At 37.5% G+C, this 17,182-nt stretch overlaps 1 protein-coding gene across 2 annotated transcripts; it reads right to left on the bottom strand.

Annotated features, from left to right (window-relative positions):
* Positions 1 to 2,258: 2,258 nt before the first annotated feature.
* LOC131992631 (guanine nucleotide-binding protein G(q) subunit alpha-like) lies at positions 2,259 to 17,058 on the bottom strand. 2 transcript variants are annotated; one of them, XM_059358259.1, is made up of 8 exons: positions 16,695 to 17,058; positions 16,350 to 16,506; positions 12,009 to 12,193; positions 8,038 to 8,192; positions 7,629 to 7,757; positions 5,029 to 5,158; positions 4,394 to 4,547; positions 2,259 to 3,655 (listed from the first exon to the last, which is right to left on the bottom strand). In XM_059358259.1, the coding sequence occupies exons 2-8, from the start codon at positions 16,483 to 16,485 to the stop codon at positions 3,465 to 3,467; spliced, it is 1,080 nt and encodes a 359-aa protein (XP_059214242.1). In that variant the 5' UTR covers positions 16,486 to 16,506; positions 16,695 to 17,058; the 3' UTR covers positions 2,259 to 3,464. The 2 variants fall into 2 exon arrangements, with proteins under 2 accessions (XP_059214242.1, XP_059214243.1); XM_059358260.1 differs by having other exon boundaries at positions 16,770 to 17,058.
* Between the last annotated feature and the right edge of the window lie 124 nt (positions 17,059 to 17,182).

The raw sequence follows: 17,182 nt of genomic DNA, 5'->3' as shown, positions 1-17,182 counted from the left end.
CCAAAAGCAAATTTTCATCTTGTGTAACTTGCGTTTACTCACACGAGGGATACTAATGTAAACAACCCTGCCACATCTTTTCATCATCCACCATGGCTGAAATAATAACTGTTGCTGCATTGTATCTGTTGTGCAAATTATATACTTAGGAAAACCAAACACCATCATGTCTAGTTTCATGACATCATCTGCTCTGTGAATTTCACCGCCTTTTCCAAGAACTGCACCTGGATGACTGCCTGTACGGTGCTCCCACAGTGGCGTGTACACAAGATAACCACATTTTGCTGTATTTAATTGCAATAAACGGATCAAAAGTATGCTAAAAAAAAAAACATCAAGTTGCTGATTTGTAATAAGCAAACAACTTTTAAAATGTTTGTTTTCTAAATAGAGTTTGAATTGATCAGGGTTATGCTATTCAGGACAATGATAGGCTTTTGCGACACAGTGTCATGCAAATTTCTCACTCAAGTTAAGATCAAATATTCCCCTTTATCCTATATGTCTGCCCATCCTATCAAGTTAGGCTGACAAACAGGCGAAAGGGATCCAAGACAGTTGTTGCCAAAGTCATGGCTGACCAAACAGTGTGGGCCCTGTGCAAAGGGACACTCATCACAAATTACCCTGCAAGATGCTGGACCAAGTCTCTAAATGAAGTGACTATTTACATTTATTTTCTGAAATTCCAATTGACCAACCACAAAGAGACAACAAAGCCACAAAAAGAAGCAAACTGACTAAAAAGACCACAAAGTGATGCATAACAGCCACGTATAGATGAAAAACTACTGAAAAGAGAAGAAAGACAGCCACAGAGATGCATAATGACACAAAAAAACAACAGAGAAGGAAAAACAACAAACGACAACAAAGAGATGCAAAATGGCTTAAAGGAGACACAAAACAACTGCAAAGGGAAGCAAAACAAACAACCACAAAAAGATGCAAAAAGCAACGAAGAGACAATAACAGACGATAACAACTACAAAGAAACACAAAAAGGTGACAAAGAGCTGCAGAACAGCTACAAAACCACTGCAAAGAGATTCAAAATAACTGAAAAGAAAACATAAAATGACTACAAACAATGCAGTTGAAGTGATTTTGTCATTTTTTAATGTCTTTTAAGTTTGGGTGTCCTACATCTAGAGACTATGTAGGAGGGGTGCAGGGCCCGTTAATAACCTTTCCATGGCTGTACACTAACTGAAGTGAAGAAATTACAATGTTTAAATTTGTTTATTACAACAAATAATGTATACAAATAATATGTACCTATTAAGGCAAGACACAACTTATACTATACTTTTAGTTTATTACTATTTTTGATCAATTTTGCACTTGTAGATTTCTCCTAAATTCAATAAGTTAGTGTGCAGTGTGTTGTACAGTAGAAGTAGTCTAAACCTCGTCATCACAGGCGTCGTTAGAAAGCTCCAACTCTCCTGCACAATATTTTGTGTTTTACATGTTCTATGTTGTTGTTGCTTTGAATTAAGATTCAATATTTTGTCTTCAAATAGTAATTTCCATTAAGAATGTATGATATCTGTAAAGGCCGTTAAAGCCCATAAATCTCTATTTCAGTACTATATTCTGTAAAGTTTTTATAGAGGGATTTGTTTATATATCCTTCATACCCTGATTTATACAACATTTTGTTCCTAAAAATAGATAGACTTTAGTATTTTCTGATTTATGAAATAGAAATATTCTGTAAAAGACTTTTAATTTAATATCAACAATATAAAATAACTTTTATTTTGAATTTGCTTTATCCAATGTTTAGATTTCTTTCCTGGAAATATATGCACATTATCTCATACTTAATTAGTTCACACCTCATTTGCATAGCTAAACATAAAATACTTGTCATGCAACAAAATATATTTTTTTAATGCAACTGAGGAAGTTTCAGGGTAAAATCTATAAGTTGAAAAAATACTCTTTTCACCTGTAGTGTCCTCCCTTAATCATGTTGTTTCTAATGTCATGTGCTGCTGCCACAGTACTTTCAGTGCCTGCTGTGGTCCTGTGGCACATTATACATCTCTGTGTACAACTCTAAAACTATGGAGCCCTAACAGAAGTGCTGCTGCAGCCTCCAGCCAGATGGAAGTATCACAGAGGAGGATTTCAGGACCAACGCGGCTCCACATGAGCCCACGGAGCAGCCAAGAAGACAAACACTTGAATACTAAACCAACAGTTTGCTGGAGCTGGTTTGTAAACACAGACAAAGAATGAAAAACTGAGCAGCAAATGTCTGTTTATTTATCCAATCAGATTAAAAAAAACCTCTAAGACTGCATTAAGATATCGCAGTGACAGTGAAATGTAACCATAAATTAAACCGTTCACACTAGGCTGCAATTATTTCTAATGAGAAGAAAAGGGTCGTGTAAACATTAGTGCAGAGGATACGCTCTCATTAGCTTTTTATTCATGCATTTAATACCCTTTAACAGCGTATGAAGAAGAGAACTTAGCGGCTCCCTCTTCAGCAGTTAGCCTTTTAACACTTACCTTGACGCAAGCAAAGGTGAAAAATGCGTACCATTAATGTACCGTGTGATATTTACAATAGGCATTCAGATAAATAATGGGTCAAGTTCTACGGCTGCTTTAGCAAATCATTTTAAGGCAAGAAAACTACATAAAATCCAATCAAATAGTCCCTGAACTGCATGAACACTTGATTCTACAACAAAAGAAATAACGTACAAATATATGAATGCAGTGCTCACAAGAAGTGGTTTAAGACTGAATAATGCCATCACAGACAATTATGTCAAAATCTTTTGAAATGAGGCTGAAGTGATAATACCCAATCAAGTGAGGTACACACAAAGAGAATCGCAGCACAAATACCAACATAATAAAGTGTGTCATTAGTGTTAATTATTACTCGTTTCCCATTAAGTCAAGACACACACTAAGCATTTAGATTATTTAAAACTGTTCTTAACTTAAAAAAAACAACAACTTGGGTTAGTGATGTGAGGTGCTGCATTGCAGTTCTACATTCACTTCCACAGATTCCCTGAAGGAGAGACCCAGTACATTACAAGTCCTTGGCGGCTTTTTGAGGCCACTTGAAATACTTTTTTCCCTCTCAATCCATCCATGTGCATTTATACCGTTGCTGCTTGAAATCGTTCACAAAGAGCTCCATAAATTTCAGAGTGCATACTATAATAGACTCCTCACTAAGGCAGCACTTTAATTGTCAGGACACACTTCATTATAGCTGGAGACATCCATTTTCAAAGAGCCTAACAGCGAAATTTGAAATACATCAGTAGTAGAGTCATTTGGCTACAAGCTCTGTAGCTTCTCAATTTCCTGTTGTGGATTATAGTGTTCAGTAGCAGTGTGAGGCAAACTGAATCACTGCAGAGCTCCCTGGTCTGCCAGCTGTACAAAGCCGATTGAATTACATCAGCAGCACTACAGTTTTAAACCAAGTTGTAGACCTCCAGGTTGATTTGCAAGATGTGGTCCTTCACCGCGCTGAACACAAATCGAATGTTGTCTGTGTCTGTGGCACAGGTGAAGTGGGAGTAGATGATTTTTTTCTCGTTCGGGTTGAGACTCACAAACATATCTAAGATGAAATCTTGTCCTGCTTTGACGTTCCTCGGGGGACCTGGTAGAGAGAGACAGAGGGCAGAAACAGCACAAGGAAGTCACTGTCATATTTTCAGTCTTTATATAAAAGCTCAAGAATATAAAACAGGCTAGTTATATAGAAGTTGCACAGCATTTAAGTGATGTTTCCATTTAGTTTTCAAGCAAATTTCCAGCAAGCTTTTTAAATGTCACAAAATAAATGTGAATTAGATGTGTTGCTATCCACCCATCTACAGTATGGTTTGGAGGCCTAAAAGTAGGCTACAGTGTAGTTTCCTTCAGAAGTTAGTGCTATAGGCTGTAATCTGTCAGTAAAAATAGATGTAGAGGTAGTGCTTGGTCACAAACCCATATATGCTAGAAAAATGGGAGAAGTCCTCTGGAATTTAATTAAATAGGGCAAGTATTAATTGTTCTTTCATGTCAGCTAGTATTGGTCACGTTTCATGCTGTCTGGAGATGAAGACAAAATAATGTCTAACTGTAACTGAGAAAATGCCTTATGTAACTTTTAACAGACGAAAGAAAACAAACGTCCACACTTCCAAATCAGTTTACCTTCATAGTAATAAAACACACCCTTGATCAGTTCAATACAACCATTGTACCTTTTAAGACACAGTAATTCTAAATAAACTAACACAGACAGAGATGCTTTATTAAGGCACTGTAGTGTTGTATTCAAAACATAAATATTATCGTCCTCAGCTGCATTTCTGATATTTCTTGCCAAGAATTCGCTGTTATCTCTTACCATCATACTCGGGAAAGTAGTCGACCAAATGTGAGTGCATGATTTTCTCCTCCAGTAAATCTATCTTGTTGAGGAACAAAATGACGGAGGAATCTTTGAACCACTTGTATGTTATGATTGTCCGGAACAAGGCCATGCTTTCCTCCATACGATTCTTTAAAGCAAAAACCACATGACACAAACATGTGAGAATTAGCAGAAATATGGAATGAGACATAGTGTTAGACAGCAGTACTTCAGCAGCAATTGTCTGTGTGAGCAAATTCAATTGGCTGTAATCTCATCAAGTGAACAAGCCTCTCTGAGTGGTGCACTTTGTTGAACAGAGTGACTAAAGAGCTCCCCCTGCAGATGAACTATGTGCACTGCCACAAAGGAGGGTCAGGATGAGGTTTATCATTGTGACCAGAAAGAGAGAGAGAGAGAGGAAAAAAGAGACTACTGCTGGATCTTCAGAAATCTAGGTCATCGTCTACCTTTTCGATGTGGCCTTAAACAAAAGAAACAAAGTCCCTTTCTTGTCCCTCCCGATTAATTCATGATTATCCTCTTTCTTTCCCATATACGGACTAAAGAAGAAGGGAGTAGCTTGTAATTGCTACTGATTATTTCAAATGAAGAAGCCCACATCTCACCTCATTGACGGACTCAACAAGGACCTGATCGTACTCGCTGAGCGCCACCAGGAACATGATGGAAGTCACTTCCTCAAAACAGTGAATCCACTTCCTCCTCTCTGAACGCTGGCCACCCACATCCACCATCCTACAGCCACACATTCAAGCCATAATCAAAATACATAATCATTAAAGGGGGCATATTATGCCCATTTTTAGTATGTGTATGTATTTCTGGGGGTTCTACTAGAACATGTTTACATGCTTTAATGTTGAAAAGACATTTTATATTTTAATACTGTTTGTCTTGATATAGCTGTATTCACCTTCCATCTGAAATGCTCTGTTTTAACGCCTGTCTCTTTAAGACCCCCTCTGCTCTGATTGGTCAGTGTTTTCGGGTCTTCTTTAACTGCATTTTATTTACTTTTTAATAGTATATGGAATTCCTGACAGCTCATTAAAAGGCACAGTTTCTATAAATATAGCACCTTGACCTGCTTTATGATAAAACAAAATATGGGAGCTTAAAATCCCTTTATACAAATAATAATAATAATAATAATAATAATAATAATAATAATAATAACTAGTACTGCAAGCAGTACTGAACGGGCCCTCGCAGTCCACGCGTGTTGGGGCATGCTGCTGTCAGGGTGTGTGCGTTACAGGGGCCAGTCTATACCACGTCTATGAAATTCATTGCCTTAAGTGTTATGGTGTGGCCACGGTGTCAAATATGAAATTAGACTGGCGCCACCTAGGGGCCGATCAATAAAATCTTCAAGGGTTATCCTCAGGAGGGCATTGACGATAAGTATACCAAATTTGGTGTTAATCCGACCACCTAATGTTGAGATATAAAATACTTAAATTTTAAGAGCGCCACCTAGTGGTCATCGCCCAAAATTTTGCAGCGAGCCTCAGGGGCTCATGGGGAAGTAGGATCTTGAGTTTCATGTCATTCAGACACACCAATGTGGAGATAGGCAACACTTCGTGTTTTGTGTTGATAATAGCGCCACCTGCAGGAAGTTGTTATTTAATAACTTGAGTAGTCTTTGGGTTATCAAAATTATTTTAATAACTTTTGTCATGAGGGTCCATAGATGCTGTGTGCAAAGATTGGTGCCAACCATGAAATTGCCTAGGAGGAGTTCGAAAAAGTAGGTTTACGACATTTCGTGAATTTGCGGAAAAAAAAACTTTAGCGACAATGGGCGTGGCCTATATCACGAGATTCAGCACAACTCAGTGAATGCGGTTTTTGAATGTGCGATAAAGTATGTGGGAGTTATTAGCCAAAACGCACTTTTCTTTATTATAGCACCACCTAGTGGTGGAAATTCAGGATGACAATAGATTGTACAATTTTTTGCCAGGTGTGACTTATATTTAAAGTTTCATGAGTTTTTGGGTATGTTCAGGCAGTGAAAAATGCGATCATTTGGGTACGAGAATAATAAATAAATAAATAATCATTCGAAATACAATAGGGACCTCGCAGGTCGTTGCCTGCTTGGGCCCTAATAATGCAAGTTTTTTGAGAATTGACCATTAGTAATGTCGTCATTATGAATAACCAGGGCAATGGATTATAGTTTTCATTCAGAATACTGAAAGACCAGTGAACCCTATTATTTAGTATCACCAAAATTCCAAATTATATATTATACTTCTATTATACTCTAATATCAACATAAGTATTGACATTGTGTCGGATTATTGCCTAGTTTTATCACTTGTATTATTGTCATTACATCAAATACTGAAATGCTTTGACTACATTCTTATGTCAACAGAAAACTGTCAGCATTTCCCCTCATGGCACCAACGTTAAATTATGGGAATAGAAACTTTCACTTCCCCAAATAATCTGCTGCTTTCCAAAGAAAATAAAGTGATACTACAGTGGAAATGGGCGTAACAGGACCATTGACCTCGGATAATTAATTATTAAGCAAAGACCAGCTGTGCTCGAGGAAGACTATTAAAGACTAAGGAGACATAATGGATTCCAACTTGTGTCTCTACTTTCACAACAATGCTTTTAGTCCTGTCCGAGGACACAGGAAGAAACCCGACTAAGAGTCTGCAGCCATGCTAAAAGCTCTGTCAGGCTGTAATTAAGCACAGGTTTGCTTTTTAGCAAAATGCTAACATCAGCTTGCTAACCTTCACTATGACAATGCAAAAATGCTGATGGGTTTCATGCAAGCAGCAACCTTCGGGTCTGAAAAGTGAAGACAATATGGATGTGCCTTAAACTGCATTCTTTTTAATGGCCAGCAGGGGGCAACTCTACTGGTGGCAAAAGAAGTCAGACTATATGAAAGTGAGAAAACAGCCCTACTTCTCACTTAATTTATCACCCCAGAAAACATTTTCATAAAGAGTTTACAGTCTCAATTTAAGATGAAAATAATAATAGATTAATTGTCAAATATTAAATTATTGCCAACTATTTTCCTTTATAATCAATTATTTGGTTTGAGTAATTTTGTGCATTTGTACATCAAATTTCATAGCAATTGATAAAGTAGTTGTTGAGACATTTTACAAAAAAAAACACATGTAAATCTATGCCATAAAATATAACGATTGCATAAATTACTCACCTGAACACCACATTCTCCAGGTCAAAGGGGTACTCTATAATACCTGTTGTGGGCACCCTGACCCTCAGGACATCCTGCTGGGTTGGCAGATAACCACTTTCAGAAATCCGTTCCAAGTCATTCAGATAGCTATTAAGACAGGAGGACAACACAGCGTTAAGAGAATGAAAACCAGCTAGATAAAGTGATTTAGAATAAGCAAAAGGCATTTATTGTAAAATATTTTTTCAGTTTCACTCACTTCACTATTAATGAGAATTTGAAGTGTTTCTTTGCTTTTAAGCATTTGTCAACAACCTTAAATGGAATAACCACTGAGCCTTCTCAGTGCATTAAACAGACAACTAGCAGATGAAACAATGGAAACTATTTGGCAACGTTTGAGTTATTGGTTTCTGTTTACACTCACTATTTGGTTGAGTCTGAGAGCTGGTATTCCCTCTTACGATTGTAACATTCCTGAATCCCTGGGTCGCTCCACAGGCTCTTGATGGCGTCTGCGTAAGGCTTTGTTAATGTCGTGACTCTTTCCACATCAACCCCACGGACAATAATGGCGTTTTCCTGAACAAGGACACACTGAAATTAGTGACATAGCTCCCTCCTTTCAGGAACAAATATACAGATGAATTTATAATAAATATGATGCCAAGTTTGTGTTCTTGTGCATTGTTATTGTATTGTTATGAAAGATACAATTCATAAAAGGCTGAAACATGGGAACAGAGAGTTTCCAGAGAGATAACATAATTAGTCTAATTCCACAGTAACTGTGTATTGAGTTTCCTTCAGGATGTTTTTTTAACAGTCACTTATAAGATTAAGCTGAGCTCTCAGTACTGACTCGTCGGCGAAACTCGGATCACTGTTGACAAAAGCTGCAAAGATTACTGTAAATGATAAATCAACCAGACCACAGACAGGCCTTTCTGTCATTTTTCAAGCAAAAATGCCAAACATGTGATGGTCCCAGTTTCTAACATGTCAGATTTGCTGCTTTAACTTTTTCCAAATGCTATCACATGAAGGATTTTCCTGAAAAACAACATATTGACTCATACAAGACTAATTCCTCACAGCGTTAATTGTATGCAGAGACTCTGCCCTCTGCCTGTATTTTCTCCTGTCTTTTCATTTTGCTGTGTACGGGAAGTTTTGCATTCACCCTTTGGGCACAAAGCTACAAAAATAGAAGACACAGTGCAAGGTGACACGACAAGTGGACAAAGCTTGTTACAATCTGCCGTTTGCTTTCGCTTTCATTGAGCCGGAGACAAAGTTTTAATGTGTTTATAAACAGTAAGCGATAATTCCTGCATAGTGTGCCTTTAACATTAAGTTAAATTAAATTAAATGTCTAGGGTTTTGGAATGAGAATCGGACGAAACAAGGCATCAACTACTCAGGATCTATGAAAATGTGATGAGTAATTTTCGGTTTTTTAAATCTTTAATAGACCAAGCGATTAATGGAGAAAATAACTGGCAGATTATTCAATAGTCAATTAACTTTTACTGGCTAAAACCTATACTTAACATGAACAAATTACACCACAATCTAAAGATGACATGGGACAACTCTCCATAGAATCTTCATAGAAAAAAATGTACGATTACGACCCAAACTACTGTCTTATGCTCAGCATGAGCAACGGAGGAACTATTCATTTAAGCTTCCATTGACTCCTGCTGTAATCCTCGAACACAAGCCTCCACAATAAACTGACAGTAGATGTACCAACAATGTACTGCACACAACTACTTTCTTTCATTTGCATATATTCATATTCATATTCATATTCATATTCATAGACACAACAATCTAAACAAAGTACAAAGGCTGTTCTGTGTTCTTTTGATTTTGAAAAGTGACGTAGTGTGATTTTTTTGCCTTCCTGTCCGATTATTAATAAATATTTCCCTGACTACACCACTTGTGACCACAGTGCAATAGTTCAGCCAGAAAACACTTGTAAAAATCACACAAGCTTTTTGGAGTACTTTTATGGTAATTTATGGTTAGACAATTACTTCTGTTCAGTCTGTTTACTCTCAGTACTCTCAGTTGCTGCTCCTGGGACATTGGTATCATCTCATTGGAGGAGAAACTCACCAATAAACAGCTTTATTGTACTATGTGCTTTTGAAGACTTACTGCAAATGCTATTTTGTTGACAAGAAGCTGTGTTTGATGTTCTGATGGTTTCTTCCACCAGTATGATAATAAAGTGGAGATTGTGACAAATGCATATGAGCTGCCATATTGTGGTAAATTCCAATGTCATAAAATACATGTTTAAACACTGTTTATGGATTTAATCAGTTTATTACACCCCTGTTAACTCCAGTAAAACCAATACCTTCTGAAGAGCTGCTTGCTGTCATATCTCTAACATAGTATTAGAAGGAGTGAGGGAAATATTTCTATTTTTCAGTTGCTTGACTGGAAAATTGCTGCCAGAGATTATACGTGTGTTCAAAACAACCTAAGAAGTTTATTTTTAGTTAATTTTTTACATTTCTGCAGGAAGCCATACCCTCAAACGCCTTTCCCTTTTCGTGCATCTTTAAAAACTGATTTCATGGCTGCTGCTTCAGCACTTTCATGCTCCATATCTCCTCTTTGGAGAAATGAGGGAACAAATTTAAGGGGATTTGAGTATGGTTAAAAAATATTGATGCCAATACATTGACATCAATACCGGTTCCAGAACAATACTTTTATCAATAGCAATCTTATGAAATCCATTTTAATGAAAAAGAAATGCCACCATGAGGCATTGCTGGCAAATCTATTTTTAGGTTTTATCTCTGACCTTTACACCCATGCAACGCACTCTGTAATTAAGCCTCTTAAAATACAACACAAACACACTCACACACATTCGTAAGCCCTGTCTTTTTGCGCAACATTTTTTTAGCATGCCTCTCCGACATTTCACATTAGATCTTGGTACAAGCATGCTGCATGCTTATTGGCTCACTGACGCTGATGACATTTACTCCTCAAGTATTAAAATTTGGAAATGAATGACAAGGCATTTTTTAATCCTTGATTAGTCTGACTCAACAGCTGTAGCATGTTGGGATAAACCTGCCATTGATCGCCTATTTCAAACAGCATTTTCCTCCCCTTCCCCTATTTCCGCAATCGACATCGCTGTATCCAGGATTTAGTCCCACCCAAGACAATTGAAATTTGTTTAAAGAAAGAATTACAAACAACCCCTTTCTCCTGTGCTGACACAGCACCATGAAGACCAGCATGACTATGTGAGACTAATATGTGTTATCAAGGAAGCAATTTGGTTGGTGCCACGAAAGTATCAAAGTTCGCAAAGCCCTAATCCCTGTGCTGCTGTGCCAGCATCAGTGTTTCTTTTTTGCATCTTGTCTCTCCATTGTCTGAGCTCCTGAGATCAATCAAACAAATCTTAGTAATTTACTAAAAGCTCAGTCTCACTTCTAGCAAATATTCAATGCATCCAATTTAGTGTTTGCTAAGCTTTCCATTCTCACACAACCACATACTGTAAATTATCAAATAGTGGCTCCGGATTTTAATTACCTAAGTGCAGAGGGCATCTGGCCTTTGAAACAAGCTCATGTTAGAGACTGATCTGTTCCCATTTGCCCCATTCATTTAATATTTGTTACTGTATTATGCTGTTTATACAAAGTCATCACATCCTTTTCAAAACATCCGTTTCAAATTAAAAGCCATCTGGTGTGTCATTGGTTAAGTGTAGTTTAGTGGATGGTCACTTGGCTTCTTGACCTCTCTGACCTGCAGCCACTCTACACTCCAGTCCTAATATCTGAATACTCAGTGATAAACAGTGTCATCCTGTGAGCTTGCACAGAACATCACCCTCACTCAGAGTCAGAGAAAAAGACAAAAAGTTGTCACCCACATGCTGACTCAGACATAGTTAATGCTGCCAAAGGTCCACAGCAACCACAGGACACAGGAAGTGGACTCTTAAAATCGTTACCTGAAACTTTAACGATTAATGTGTGCACCAGCAAATTTGTGTGTTTAATAACACCCTGCTGTTGGTATGACACAGACAGATTCCTGTATGATTCATGGGGAATTCTCTGTCTCTTTTCCTCTGTTGTCTCTTTCTTGTCTACAGTGTAACATCATGTGTACTTTCCAGAAGACCCTCTGCTCTGTGAGTAGACATGGAGGATTGCAAAACTAAACACCATTACAAATTACCAGAAGTACTTCACCATAATACACACTGGAGGCTCTGCCAGTGTCTGAGACAGTAAACCACGTGGACACTGTTGGTAAGCGTGTGGTAAAATATATTTCCCAATCTGTCTGTGGTAGGCAGCAAAGACAGGACAAAGAAACAATAGTCTGGTGTACCTTGTTGTATCCGTACTTGTAGGGGATCTTTAATGCGCTCATGGCCTGGATCATGGCCTGCATGGCTGTGAAGATGTTCTGATAGACCAGCCTGGTGAAGCCTCTCTTGTCCTCTTCAGAGTACCCACGGCCATGGATGATCCTCATCTGCTTGATGAAAGTGCTCTTCCCACTTTCACCAGTTCCTAGCCAAAAACAAATAAATAACATTATAGTACATATCATAGTACATTGCACATATCTACTTTAAGGAATAGTTCAGATTTGGTGGTTGTATGAGCTACTTATCTATCGTCAGTGTATTACCTACAGTATTTGGCAATTGGCATGCTCCAAGTTTGTTAGAAGAATCGGCAAAGAAGCTAATCAATGTACTGCTGTGGACGAGGGGCAGCAGATAACTCAACTCAACTCAACTTTATTTGTAAAGCACTTTAAAACAACCACAGCCACAACAAAGTGCTGTACATGAACAAACAGAACAAGATATTACGAATAAAGGTAATTAGCTGCTGAAAGCAGGGCCCACGTTTTGTTTTACAGTAGTGTTCAATATAATAGCAGTCCATTGTGACTTACCAGATTAATCCAGGTTTTTAGTATATTTTTTTATTGCTACATGGCAAACAAGGTACCAGTAGAAAACCAACCTAACCAACAGCCTATAATTTTTTGCACCTTTTTATAAGTTTTCCCCTCTCCAATCAACTTTTTAATCAAAGTACGCTGTTCTCCTGAACAATGTCTTGAACGACCCGTTTTCCTCAGGCTTTCAAAGAGAAATGCATGTTCAACAAGTGCTGGCTTCATCCTTAAATAGGGGCCATCTGATTCACACCTGTTTTTTCACAAAATTGATGACCTCACTGATTGAATGCCACACTGCTACATTTTTGAACACACCCCTTTTAACTAATTGCCCAATTGCACAGCCTTAAGAGCGTGCATATCACGAATGCTGGTTCTTGTTGGTTTTCTGAGAATCTACTGCACCTACTGGTACCTTGTTTGCCATGTAGCAATAAAAAATATACTAAAAACCTGGATTAATCTGGTTAATCAAATTGGACTGCTATTATATTGAACACTACTGTATGTATGCTATTTAAAAAATGTTTTCGATGCTTTACCTCACTGTTAGACAGCCCTCTCCGACAGGGAACTGAAGCTGTTATGCTCTATTTATAAAACAATAATTTTACATCGAAGAACACGAGAGTTGCTGGTCAACCAATGCCTCAAATGTTTAGTTTGTGTTTGGTTATTGTGTGAACTTGGCAAACTGGAATCTAACCCTTTAAAACAATATAATCACACAATGACAAAAACTAACCGAGTGAGCTGTGAACCAACGAAGGTAAAATGATTGTATTTGACAAAGGAGTCTGGTGGCTTTGACGAAAGTAAAGATTACATCATCACGTCCTCTCTGCGTAAGCTTCAACAGGGCTGTCTGACAGCATGGCAAAGCTGTGAAAATGTTCTAAATATAGAGTTCACTTCAACTGATATTGATTTTTTTAGGTCGCTAAGATGCATATTATTGCTGCCCCCATCCACAGCAGTAGTTTGCTTAGCTTTCATGCCTGGTTTTCCTGTCTGTTTCTCCAAACTGGAGACGTGTCAACCGCCATCTATTGTAGTTAATACACTGACCAGTGATAAGTACCTCAAACAAACCCCCTCTGAAAAATCCAAACTATCCCTTTAAAGGATAAGGCTGGCATTATTCTAGAAAAACAAAGCAAAAACCAGAAATCCATCAGTCCTTCTACAAAACTTAACTTTGGTGATCTTGTAGCTTTTTATATAGTCGTATCATTCGGTCATAACTTTTTTATTTGAAACTTTGGTTTATAACAAAATGACAGCAAAATGATAACTAATGATATTCCATCAACATCAGCTGTTCTATGCATTTAGTCTAATTAAAAATGTAATCTAAAATGTTAACCATGGCAAACATCACACCTGCACCATTTATGCATAGTCATTGTGAGCACATTAGCATGCTGATGTTAGCATTTAGCTCAAAGCACCACTGTGCAATGGGCTCTGGCACAGAGACATTAGCTACATCGTGCTTTTGCTACAGAGGCAATACTTGACAGTAAGATCAATTTATTGCTGATTTTGATCTCTTCAAGGGATGAGTTGACAATGTGAAAAATCCACACTATCACCAGCCTGTAATGTGTCTGTGTGAAGCACTTTCACGTCTCACTCTTATGCAATCTTGGACTTACTGTACATTTATTACTTTGGTCTGGGTTTTGTCTTATTCTTGGGCCCCGTGGGTCTTATGTTTATTCTTTGAGTCAGGTTTTTACTAACACTCTTTTGTCACCTCACCAGTGTCTGTCTGTAAAAAGCTGAACTAGAAGAAGTTGCAGCATTTCCCCTGTAGCTGACAAAATTGGAATGAAAGCATGTATTAACATCAGCCAGAGTACTTTGCAGACAGAGTGATGTGAATAGAAGACATCTTGGAAGAACAGTGGGTGAATAAATTAAAGGGTTTACTTGATATAAGTATTATAATTAATTGAAATCTAATAAGCTTAAAAATGTAAGACCTATCCAAAGTGTGTGGTCGTTGTTTGGAAAGCACAGTCCGGCTACACATCTGACTTTTGAACCTAAAAGAGTGATTATACATTCAGTATGAGTCAATCATTCCTGAAAGTAGAATAACTACAACCAACGTGACCACCTTTCACCTTAAATGTACTCACTACATGCTGATGCATCCTTTGTCAAGTAACACAAATAAAATGTGGCCTCCCAAGATGATACACCAATCATACATCTATCTACCAGTTGGGACAAATGTGTATCTACTCAATGGCTCCTTATAATCAGTGATGGAAGCTCATTTACTGTACTTGAGGACAGTTTTGAGGTGCTTTTACTTTTCTACTTCTACTATGACATTATTTTGCAGAGAAAAACATCAGTAGTTTAATATATTGTCGTTACTAGTTATCTATTTTTAAAGATAAAACTATCAAACTCTCTAAACATTATTTATTTTAAGCTGTATCACTATTAATAATCCAAAAATTTATCCAGTAACTCTCACATGGAACATTTCCCTGCTTTAGTACCTTTATTCATTTTCTTTTTACATGTAGCTAATAATACTATAGATATCAACTAACAGTCAACTAATTGATTATCTGATTTAATCGACAGATCTGTGAAACTTAATTTCTCCACAGAGAATCATGCAAAAGGGCACATAAGTTTCTTGGAAATAAATCATTCAGCATGAAAAAAGCATTAAAACTAACGCATCAACTAAGAAGTCGTAGTTAAACAACAGACTTTAACAACTAATTTGTCGACTTAATGACTAAGAGAAAGCTGCAGGACTTTTACTTGTAAATGAGTATTTTACATTGTTATATTAAGGTATAAGATCTCAATCCTTACAATGCTTATAATGATTAATATTTTACAAACTGTGGTATTGCCGTAGTCTTGCTGTTGAGTTCTTCTTTGACCACACAGCTGCATCATTTTACGATGCACATTAACTGATCACATTCAACCACAATCACATCATTATACACTCAAGAACTTCTGGGACCCAAGCAATTATATGTATATTTATTTATTTTTGTGTGTGGAGCTTTAATAATTTCTCTCTGACATAGTGGTGGAATTGGTACTGAGATCTTTTACTCAAGTAGAAGTAGTAATACAACTGTATTAAATACTCATCTACAAGTAAAATGCTGCATTAAAAATCATATTTAAGTCAACATACAGAAGTATTATCAGCCAAAATGTACTGAGAGTAACAAAAGCCTAAGTCATGGACCCATACAGAGTATTCTATTTACCATAATATACAGCAGATTACTTGCAGATTAATGTGTTTTGTTACTGTGGAGCTAATCTTAACTGCATATACTGTCGGATGGTGGGGTTACTAAGTATATTTACTCGAGTTTAGTAGTTTTGATATACTTGTACTTTACTTGAGTATTTCAATTTTATGCTAATTATACTTGACTGGAAACATATTGATATTGACATATTGATTGAATCATATTCATAAAATACTTGAAATTTGCTTTACTTGACCAGTAACAACAGCAAGATGCTCCCTACATGTTAACGCACCAGTGATAATAATCCAATAATAAAATATATAAAGATTGAAATTTCTGAAAGAGACTTTTGATACTCTAGGTATGTTAATATTTTGAATACAGTATTGTTACAACATCCAACTACTTCTGCTTCTTTTACTTAAATCTGAAATCTTCTTTCACCACTGTTTGCTTCCTATGATACAAGTACTACAGAAAGGCTGTATTTTCCATCTCTTACCGAGCAAAAGGAGCTTGTATTCCCGTCGGGAGTCCCTCTTGTCCCGGCGGAGCTGTCTCTCAATCTCATCGTTGATCCTGCGAGCCTCTTTGGCCTCTGGGCTGAGGCAGCAAGCACCCACGTAGCTCAGAGTCATTACTCCTGGATAACACTTCACCTTCCAAGGCACAGACACATGGATAATGTGTGTTATACAAGAAATAAAAATCCCTGAGTATCCTGGAGTCAATATTTATATATATGAACCCATCCAGAACCCCCACTGCGTACACCAACTAGAAACAAGGTTTAACAAATGCAAATTTAAGGAAGTAAAGTCGATAGTCTCAAGGCTGTTTGTATTACCTTGTTCCTCTCCTGTGAAGAGGAAATTAAGTTTGTGCAACAACTTAAGTAGACTGTGAAGCTGCGAGTCTTTACCCCTGGTAGCTGTGCTGCGGGCGTGGTGGGCTGAATATGGCGGAGTTTCACTTCATAGCGCTACAAAAACAATGCAAAAATTGGGGAAAAGTAATTCTCCCGGGCAAAGAAAAGGATGCTCAGGGTAGGTTTTGTGTCAGAAAAGGTGAAGCTCGGTGTTATCTTTCTCTGTGTCCAGTTTTGTTTGTCCCGTCCTCTCTTGTCCTGGGTGAAAACCAACAGTGCACCATGTGACAGAGCAGAGGGCAGTCTCTGATGGGAAATCGTGTGGGCTTTCACTATTACATTATGGGAACACATTTCCGGTGTTAACTCGAAAACTACGGATGCATGTGACAGTTACAGCAACAGGCTGACACAATTCACTCAAACCAATTACAACCATAACTAGATGGACAGTTTCCTCTCTTGGA

This window comes from Centropristis striata, chromosome 19 (genome assembly GCF_030273125.1).
Source record: "Centropristis striata isolate RG_2023a ecotype Rhode Island chromosome 19, C.striata_1.0, whole genome shotgun sequence".
NCBI lineage: Eukaryota > Metazoa > Chordata > Actinopteri > Perciformes > Serranidae > Centropristis > Centropristis striata.
Note: the sequence above shows the minus strand (reverse complement) of the source record. Positions and strands in the feature narration are given on the sequence as shown.

What these genes read in the sequence shown, in the direction of transcription:
- LOC131992631 (XM_059358259.1), bottom strand. Translation starts at nt 16,485, where the DNA reads ATGACTCTGAGCTACGTGGGTGCTTGCTGCCTCAGCCCAGAGGCCAAA. An exon ending in ATACAAGCTCCTTTTGCTCG is followed by an intron (nt 12,194 to 16,349) that starts GTAAGAGATGGA and finishes GTTTTTGGCTAG; the next exon opens with GAACTGGTGAAAGTGGGAAG. An exon ending in CTCTCAGACTCAACCAAATA is followed by an intron (nt 7,758 to 8,037) that starts GTGAGTGTAAAC and finishes CTGTCTTAATAG; the next exon opens with CTATCTGAATGACTTGGAAC.